Source organism: Triticum dicoccoides, chromosome 5B (assembly GCF_002162155.2).
Source record: "Triticum dicoccoides isolate Atlit2015 ecotype Zavitan chromosome 5B, WEW_v2.0, whole genome shotgun sequence".
Taxonomy (NCBI): Eukaryota; Viridiplantae; Streptophyta; class Magnoliopsida; order Poales; family Poaceae; genus Triticum; species Triticum dicoccoides.
Window position 1 is genome coordinate 403875196 of NC_041389.1, and position 9870 is coordinate 403885065.

At 45.1% G+C, this 9870-nt stretch overlaps 1 protein-coding gene across 2 annotated transcripts in view; it reads right to left on the reverse strand.

The window, feature by feature from the left end:
- The window catches only part of LOC119309521, a 56671-nt gene extending 47302 nt beyond the window's left edge, over positions 1–9369 (reverse strand). Inside the window, exons 1-3 of one of the 2 annotated variants that reach the window (XM_037585508.1) lie at positions 7950–9196; positions 6678–7851; positions 5243–5830 (exon numbers count right to left, since the gene is read on the reverse strand). In XM_037585508.1, coding sequence (XP_037441405.1) covers positions 5243–5767 — 525 coding nt within the window. In that variant the 5' untranslated portion in view covers positions 5768–5830; positions 6678–7851; positions 7950–9196. Of the gene's footprint in view, positions 1–5242; positions 5831–6677; positions 7852–7949; positions 9197–9236 lie in introns of those variants that run through there. The other variant, XM_037585509.1, reaches the window with a different exon arrangement.
- Positions 9370–9870: the final 501 nt, after the last annotated feature.

Consider the following 9870-nt stretch of genomic DNA (forward strand, 5'->3'; position numbering starts at 1 on the left):
ACGAATGAGGCACGGAGGGAGGTGGGAGGGAGGAGACAGGAGGGAGGGAGGAAGTGAGGGAGGGAGGAAGGGAGGGAGAGGGAAGTGAAAGGAGGGAGGAGGAAGGGAGGTAGAAGGAGGAGGGAGTGAGGGAGGTGGAAGGAGGAAGGAGGGATGTGGAGGGAGGTAGAAGGAGGAGGGAGGAGCTACCTCGGTGGAGGAGGAGCAGGAGCGGCGGCGGCGGCTGGCGACAGCGATGGCCGGGCAACGAGCGTGGGGAGGGACGGTGCGGGGGAAAGAGTGGAGAGTGAGAGTGAGGGGCGACCGCTCTGAGAAGATAAGATGGGCTTAAGCAGCACGCGTTGGGAAACAACGCTACTGCTACAGGCTGTAGCAGTAGCACTGGGTAAACGGCCCATGCTGCTGCTAAGTTAGGCCCACCTGCTGGCACAGTACACCCATAGTGGTAGTGTGGTGCGCTACTGCTATAAGTTTACCAGTAGCGCGGGTTTTCAAGGACACGCTACTGCTACGGGAAGTCCAGATAGGTAAAGTGGGGGCCAGTTAGCAGCAACGTTGGGTGGCCGCCCCGCGTAGTATTTTTTTTAAGTGAGTTGAATGAAGAAAAGAAGAATTGAAAGAAGAAAAGTTTTCTTAACACAGGGAGGAAGTCCCTTCAAAATTGGATTTGTTATTGTAAGGGGATTTTTAAGTATTCATCTAAGGACTGTGCTAACGACCAGTCGACTGGTCGTTAGCAACAGATCCGCACTATCCTACTCCATCTTTCTCCTCCGACCATGCGGTTGCGCATGCAGAGAGACCCGCTCCATGCGTGCGTAATTTTCCAGCTTTCTTCTAATAAGCAAAGCTACATGCAAAAAAGACAAAAAAGATGATGTCACAAAGAATCCATCTAAAATATAAAATTGAAAATGTTCTGTAGTTCAAACCGTTGGTCCGATTGAAAAACTGTTTTCACATAAAAGATTCGTTGTGACGAGACCTTCAAAACTAGATCCTATGTTGGTATGTTTCGATGATTTTTTTTCCCAGGTAAAAAGTTACCACGTTTGTGCAATGTAAGTTATCACGTTGTTGTACATAAATTGTCATGTTGTTTACATACAAAATTACCGGACATGAAAATGGTTCCTTCAACTTTCTCTTCCCATGCACATGTGTGCATGCATTAGAGGGAGAGAAAAAAAATCTGATATCATCACACATTCTCCCATATTTCGAAACTTCAGTTTATAGCTCAAATCATCAGTCCGATCAAAAAATCTTTGTCACATAAAAAATCCGTTGCGACGAGACCTACGAAACTAAATCTCATGTTGATATGTTCTGATGACCTTTTTTCCGTGCAAATAGTTACCGGCCCGAGCTAAGTAAGTTCTCAGCTCCTTTGTGTGTCTGTGTGTGTATTATTATGTTGTTTACACATGAGTTACCGTGGTATATTTTCAAGAACTTTTTTTACCAGGGCAAAGTTACGGCGGTGTTTGTGCATGAGTTATCACGCCCGCGGTTTGTAGATTACCACGCTATTTACACATAAGTTAACGAGTGTATGTTTTCAAACAACTTCATCTTGTCGCGGTCAAAATTAGCACGATGTTTATACGTGCGTTATCAAGTCTACAGTGCATATATTACCTTTCGCTTTATGCAGAAATTATCAGGAGAGGGTATGTTTTCGAACAACTTCCTCACTTCCCCTCATCGACCCTCCCCAGGTCAAAGTTACCGGTTGTTTGTGCGTGCGTTATCATGTTTATGGTGCGTATAGTACCAAGCTATTTACACGAAAGTTATCAGGGGTATGCTTTCAAAAAACGCACCAAGGTCAAAGTTGCCGTGTTGTTTGTGCGTGAGTTATCAGGTATGTTGTGCGTATGTTACCATGCTTTTATACAGAATTTACAATGCTATTTTTCAACAACCCCACTCCCCCCCAAGTCAAAAATAGTTACCATGTATGGGGCTAAGTAAGTTATCAACACTGTTGTGTGTATATTACCATGCTAGGCACATGAGTTACCGGGGAGGGCGATTCAATAAGTTATTTCCCTGGTCAAAATATTATCACACTTCGACTAAGTAAGTTATTAGCTCTGCTGCACGTATATTACCATGTTATTTTTCCGTATCAGTAACCCGTGTATGTTTGTCAACAATTTTTTTCTGTGATCAAAAAGTTATCATAGTATTTGTGTGTGAATTATCAGCCATGTCGTGAGTGTATTTCCATGCATTTACATGAAAGTTACCGGGGTATATTCTCAACAACTCACCCGGTCAAAGTTACCGTGTAGTTTGTACTTAAGTTATCAAGTAAGCGATGCGTATCTTATCATACTATTTATACACAAATTACCGGGAGTACATTCTTCAATAACTTTTTTTTTGATTTTTTTGTGGTGTTTGCACGTGAGATAAAAAAAATTGTGATGCTTATATTACCATGCTATCCACATGGAGGTTTCTGGGGTGTGAACTTCTTTTCTTTGGGCTAAAGTTTTCATGATGATGGTACATAAGTTATCAAGTCTACGATCATAAATTATCATTTCATTCACAAAACAATTACCGGGTTATATTTCAACAACTTGTTTCTGCTTTCGCAAAAAAATTCTCGCAACAAAGAAAAAAAAGTGATGAAAATATATATTCTTTTGTCGGAAAAGGAGTAAATGGCAAGAGCCACCAAAAATGGGAGAAAATCTAGGCTGCTCCAAACATTACCATTCTATTTTGTAGCACTAGTTAAGCCAAGTAAAGAAATTGACATGCATAGAAACCGGTCAAATAGCTTCATTTGGTGGGATGGTTTGGGCAGTGCTACCTAGTTTGATGGGTCGCAAGTTCAAGTCACTCTCCTCACAAATTATTTTTCTCGATCTCTTGTTTTCTAGCGGTGGCCATCAATCACGAGAAAAAATCGACATAAGAGGACGTGCGGGAGATCGTGGAATTAGTGGGGAGGTGGGCCTCGCGAATTAATTTAGATCACAATTAGTGGGGAGGTGGTCATTTAAATCATAAGATTAGCGTGGGAGGTGCGCAATCAACAATCTAGCATGCATGCATGGGCTAGGAGAGGTTAAGGCCTAAATTAGTGGAAGCCGTTACTAGTGTCTTCAGTGCGTGCGTTTTTTTCAGAAGACCATTTAAACTAGACTAAAAAAAGAACTTAGCCTGCTTCAGGACAGACAAAAGAGCTAGTTCAGCTGGTGGGCAGCCTGCACGTGAAGTTAGAAGTTGTGTGCTTGATACTCACTCAGTGCATAATTTTTTCGATGGCGCAGGAGAAGGACGTGGGTTCGCTGGTGATCGTGGGATCTAGATCCAACGACGGGCGGGTCGTTCGGATCTGTTGGCGAATTTCCAGTCGACTGGAAATTAGCTTTCTCGTTTATCTAAAGGACGAAACAAACGAGAATAAAAAATTTGCTTTTAATTTTCTTTTTATCCAAGTGTGCTCGATACTCACTCAGTGCATAATTTTTTCGATGGCGCAGGAGAAGGACGTGGGTTCGCTGGTGATCGTGGGATCTAGATCCAACGACGGGCGGGTCGTTCGGATCTGTTGGCGAATTTCCAGTCGACTGGAAATTAGCTTTCTCGTTTATCTAAAGGACGAAACAAACGAGAATAAAAAATTTGCTTTTAATTTTCTTTTTATCCAAGTGAGATATATCACATACTGTAGTGCAGCGCTATCGCTAAGTAGCAGTAGCGTGGCCTTTTACCCCATGCTTCTATTAAGGTTCTACCTGTAATGTACTCGTATTTCCTAGTAGTATATGTCAGCCTTGCACACATAGTTCGCCTGCTGAGTCAAAACTCGGCAAAAGTTCGTGCCATGTGGAATCACCATTAACATCCCGTGCAGTGCCTGCTTGCCGAATTCTGCTTTTATGTACTCGGCAATGGTTGGTTTCAGTTTCAACTAAACCTGTTCATACCCCGGGCCGGGCTTGTTAAAGCCCGAAGCAAAAATCCTAAGCCCAGACCCAGCCCGAAGCACATGAACAGTGCCATTTTTATTAAAATAATTACATTCGGGATATTAAAATAGTATAATATACCTATGTTTTGAATAAAATATACATTTTTTGCTATTTGGGGCTTTTTTCATGCTTTTGAGTCGGGCATCGGGCGGGAAAATGGAGCCCCGAAGCCCGGGCCTGGCCCAGATGCCAGGCTTTCGGGCTCGGGACCCGGGACCCATGCACAGGTCTAGTTTCAACTCGGCAATTAAAGATTGCCAAGCTGGTCCGTCCCGTTTGCCGAGGGCGGAACACGGCAAAGATTTTTTATTTTTTTTTGCTTTCGCGGAGTTCACTTTGAACTCGGGAAACAGGGCGATTCCAGTAGTGACTCGGTCAATTACTTACATCCATGCTCCAAGAATGTACAAATGAACTTAAAGCATCAGATGCTAGTTTATTCAATGTTTGGTCACCTTATTAAATCTCTATAAGACAATAGATAACTCGCAAAATTCATAAAAAGAAAAATATGAGCTCAGAATAAAACTCCTCCCAGCTTGAGGTCATAGTTGTAACTGAAGCTTCAAGCGATAGGGTGTCATCAATTAGACTAGCAAAATTAACAGAGAAAGCCAATGTATATATACTCAAAGGAACCCTATCTGATCATACCAACAGCTGAGTGGAGTAACCTTCCTTCCAGCTGATCAAGCTGCCAGTTCCAAAGTGAGCTGCTACTTGCTTAGACACGTACACAGTCACATACACATATACGATACCTGTTATGGAAGTCTGAAGTCTACACTGAGTATGACAAAACTTTCCGTGGAACTTCTGCGCGGAGGATTGAGCTAGAGTTTTCCGAAGAAAATAAGTTTTATTTCAAAGCAGAATATAGCAGCTATTACAAAAGTAAATTTAGTCCAGTGACAGAACGGAGAATATACAACACCCTTTATTAGAAGACATAGGTCGAGCCTATTGATGTACTCCCTCCGTCCGGAAATACTTGTCATCAAAATGAATAAAAGGAGATGTATCTAGATGTATTTTAGTTCTAGATGCATCCCTTTTTATCCATTTTGATGACAAGTATTTTCGGACGGAGGGAGTAGGATGCACAGGCTCTTGGGCACATCCGCAGCCTTATCTTTCAGGATGAAGAACTTGCAGCGAAGGTACCCTAGGCCCGCCACCTCTCCATCAACGTCGAACTCGACCTTACCCACGACCTGAATCTCGCTCCAAAGCAAGTTGCGCACCTCCTCTCGCAACACGGAGGCGTCTGCCTTGGCCTCCACCTCCAAGGTGCCTACATGGCCAATGCTCCGGTCGCCATAGACGCAAAAATACGGCACTTGAGCCCACGCCAGGATCATGTCATGGTAGGAGACGCGCAGCAACGAGTTGCCTCCTCCGCTGCAGCGCCGGTAGGTTGGTGGTGTCCGATCGAAGTCCATGCCAAGGCGGAAAGCCGGTGAAGTCGGTGGAGAGGCGCCAGGATCAAGCCCACTTTTTCCTATAAGTCGGACGAAGATGTCGCCGGGTCCTCGGGTCACATTAGCTGTGCCAGACGCGACTGGAGTGTACAACACAGTAAAGCAGAAAACACACATTGCAAATATATAGCCGAAGGCACATGAGCAAATTAATAGGTGCTCCTTGGGTTCAAAGTAGTCAATGTAACCATCTGTGCAACCACGTTTGGACTTGGCACGTCGGCCGTTCAGATGGTGGTTGTCAAGATTAGCTCCGTCTTTGCAAGCGGGAGCGGGCATGAGACACATGACCCAAGATATTGCTCAGTATCTTGACAAGAGTATCAATTGATGTTAACCGATCTTCAATAGCTGCACAAGAACACGAAAAAGAACGTAAACACAACATATGGCTGGATGCTTTTTAGTGTTGTTTGGCTGTCTGTATTGGGGGCCTCTGTATTGAATTGGTTTCAATACCAATTCGGTGAGGAAACTGTAATGGACATGAATAACAATTCGCTTGTTTGGATGTTCATGAAATTGACTCATGGAATCTCATAGAGATTTCAATACCAAATCTTGTTTGGATGTCAAACTATGGAATTGCATAATGCTTCGTGCTTTATGCATCAAATAGAAATTTGTACAATGTGGGACTATAGTTGAATGATTATATAGCAACAAAACATTAACAAATACCATTATCATCAATTAATCTGGAAAAAATATAAGTTACATTTGTTATGTTTTCTTTACATTTAATCTGTGAACTGAACAACACTCAGTGTTCTAGAACAGATGAACAAAAACTGAAGAAAAATCCTTTTTGCTGCAAACCATGCATCTCAAACCGGGCATTGTTTGCTTCTTTTACAGTTACACACTAGAAGAAGAGAAGGAGAGAGCCAGGAAGGGGAAGAACGAGAGGGAAGAAAAGACAGGAGGACGGGGGATCCTGCGGCTGAGGAGGAGGGCCTCCGACGACTGAGGAGGAGGGGGTCCGGCGGTCATTGTATGAGGGGGTCTGGCGGCCGGATCAGGGGTAAAGGAGGAGGAGCGGCGGCCGACGGTCAGGCCAGGCCGTGGCGCCATGGGAGAAGAAGATAGGCTGGCAGAGGAGATGCGGCGGCCATGGGAGGAGGGGAAGCGGCTGCGGCGGCGGGGGAAAGGGTGCCGGAGTGGGAGGAGGAGCAGAAGGGTCGGCGAGGGGAGGTACCTGGCTACCTGGGCGCCGCCGTCGTGTGGCTTCCTGGGCGCCACCGCTTCTGTTTCTAGGTCGGGCGCTGGTGAGCGAGGCTGCGAGGTGCTCCTTGGGTTCATAGTAGTCAATGTAACCATCTGTGCAACCACGTTTGGACTTTGGCACGTCGGCCGTTCGGATGGTGGTCGTCAAGATTACCTCCGTCTTTGCAAGCGGGAGCGGGCATGAGACGCATGGCATGACCCAAGATATTGCTCAGTATCTTGATAAGAGTATCAATTGATGTTAACCGATCTTCGATAGCTTCGCAAGAGCACGAAAAAGAACATATTAAACACAACATATGGCTGGATGCATTTTAGTGCTGTTTGGTTCACCAACTGCACATAAATGATTTTCCATTAAAAAAAAGAAATACCGTACACAAATGGTTTGAAATTACATTGGCACTTCAAAGGTGTGACGTCCCATTGCCGCCGGCTATTGCCGTGACGTGTGAAGATAATGATTGCTTGTGGAGAGCAACCGGACCTAAAGGAGATGAACAGAGACAGAGGAGAAGTTTTCAATTCTTTGATTTCTTCCTGCCCTTCGTCTTGCCTTCCAGTGTGCCTTTATCCTTCTTGCTCCAAGGCTTGAGTAGTAGCTGGGTCGGCCCACTCGTACAGCAGCCACAAGTTTGGTCCAGGGAGGGGCATAGGGTGTTGCAAAAGCCAAACACTTTGAGTGTCCAGATTTTAAAAGCAAGGCATTTCCCTGATTGAGATTTCTTGTCAGCCCAACTTGATTCACAACCTTCGCAAGTTTGGAGATCAATTCTAGAAGGAGGTGAGGTGCTCAAGCAAGGTCTGATAAGGAGAACTGAAGATGGACAATCCACACATATTTGGACTGGCTCCCGAGGGAGTCGATGATGCGACCGACTGGACCTTTGTTAGAAGCAAGACCAGAGTTGGTTAGTAGTAATTGATCACGTAACCCATTCATGGAATGATCAGGTGCTAGCTCAGCACATGCTCCCGATGACGTGGACATAGTACGTCGGATTCCGCTACCAACAATCAACTTAGAAGATGAATGGGCATGGTTTTTGAGAAGAAGGGCTGCTTCACTGTTCGATCAGCCTACAGAATGCTTGTGCATACCAAAACTCGTCGTGAGGCCTGGCTGGATGGGCGAGCATGTGGGTCTGAGTTGAAAAAAAAGAAAGAAAGATCATGGACAAAAATGTGGAAGCATACAATGCCCGCTAATTTAAAGTATTTTCTTGGAGGCTTGCGAGCTTACCCACTGCAGAAGTTGCTCACCACAGAAACATGGCACCGACTAGTGTTTGCAGCATTTGTGGCTGGAGCGAGGATTCGTGGAGACATTCATTACTAGAGTGCAGAATGGTTCGATGTGTTTGATTACTAGTCAATGAAGAAGTCTGATAAATTGAGGAGCTGCGGTGAGCCAAATGCTGGAAGCTGGTTGTTTGAGATGTACGATTTTCTATCCAGTACAGATTATGTGAAGATGATTACTACCCTGTGGGCGATCTGGAAGGCAAGGCAAGATATCATACATGAAGATGTTTATCAGAGCCCTTTTAATACATGCAAGTTTATAACACATTTTTTGCATGAGCTGGGTTGGGTCGATTCAGCAGAAGGGAGAAGACACCAGGAGAGGCAGCCGAGGATCGCTGGGCGTTGGATCCCTCCTCCACAGGGTGTTGATGCTGCATTGTCATAAGTCATAACTCATATGAGAACAACAGGTGCACGAGCTGCAGCTATTTTTCGTGCTGATGATGGTACCTACCTACCTGGGGGCTTTGGTGTTGGTTATGGAGAGTGCGTATGATCCAGTTTGTGCTTGATACAGGACCTAAATCTGTTATAGCCTCTGATTCTCTGGGGGTTGTCAGAAGTATCTATGAAGGAAGCAGAGGAGAGGAGGCTACGACGATCTTAACCGAAGTCGGGCGCAAGCTGGAGGTTCTACGAGATGTTTCCTTCAAACATGAAACGAGGGTGTACAATGTAGATGCTCATAATATTGCTAGAATGTCTTTAGTCTTCTGTCCAGGCCGCCATGTTTGGCTCCTGGAGCCCCCGGGCTTTGTATCTGCTACTGTATCTCTCTCTCCATAACAAAGCTCGGGTGCTTTCCCTAAACAAAAATACTATATGCAAAAGGCTACAAACGAGAGATGTGGTAGCATGGAAGCAGTAAATCGGATTATCCTTGACTCTAATCCAGAGACACGATTCAATTTTAAAAAAAGTTGTTAGGCCTTGGTTTTGAGAAGGCAATTTCTCAAGAGTCTCGGCTGCATCCCGTATACAGCGAGGAGATGAACATACCACATACTCCCACTCCAACTCCAGCTGCCAGTGGCGTCAGCTTCCGGCCGGGTAGGAGATGGGCGGATCTTAGGTCAAGTCGACGGCTGCGGCCACCAATCCGCCCGTGGGGAAAAGAGAGGATTCTAACCAACGAGGCTCATGCACGGATCTTATATCCAATATACAGTGCGTACTACTCCTAGAATGGACCAAGAGAAATCAATGCAAACTTCAAGCTTACCGACACAGAAGAAAGAAAACGAGAGATTGCTTCCGGATCGAGGCGGCGGCGGGTTGAGGATCCAGCCAGGCGGAGGCTGCAGCAATACAGAGGGGACTTGGGCGGCGGAGCGGCGGAGAGCGCTTTTTACGTCCTGATCCCCAACTGACCGACCGGTTCTATCTCTTCATCAAGTTAACACCCGCTCTTTTTTTTTTTGAGGGATCAAGTTAACACCCGCTCTGGAAGATGCGACGTGCCTTTCCCAATCTCAAAGCAGTTTTTTGTTTCCAAGACTCATCTATTGTCAGCCAGACAGCCACCTTTCCGTACTGGCCTGCATCTCTCAGTTCAGGTGTCATTTTCTTCAGATAACACTTCCGTGATCCAACAAATGAATGAATGAGCAGCTGAAACAACATTTTACAGCGGGCACAAAACAGAATGAAGAGGGTCTACTTAAAATGGAACCTTATCGTATGGCTGCTTTTGGATTTCACGGAATCAAATTACAACACAAATACTCCCTCCATTCGGAATTACTTGTCTTGGAAATGGATGTATCTAGACGTATAGATACATCCATTTCCGAGACAAGTAATTCCGAACGGAGGGAATACAAATGTAGCCTTACAAATTACAATTCCGTGGCCAC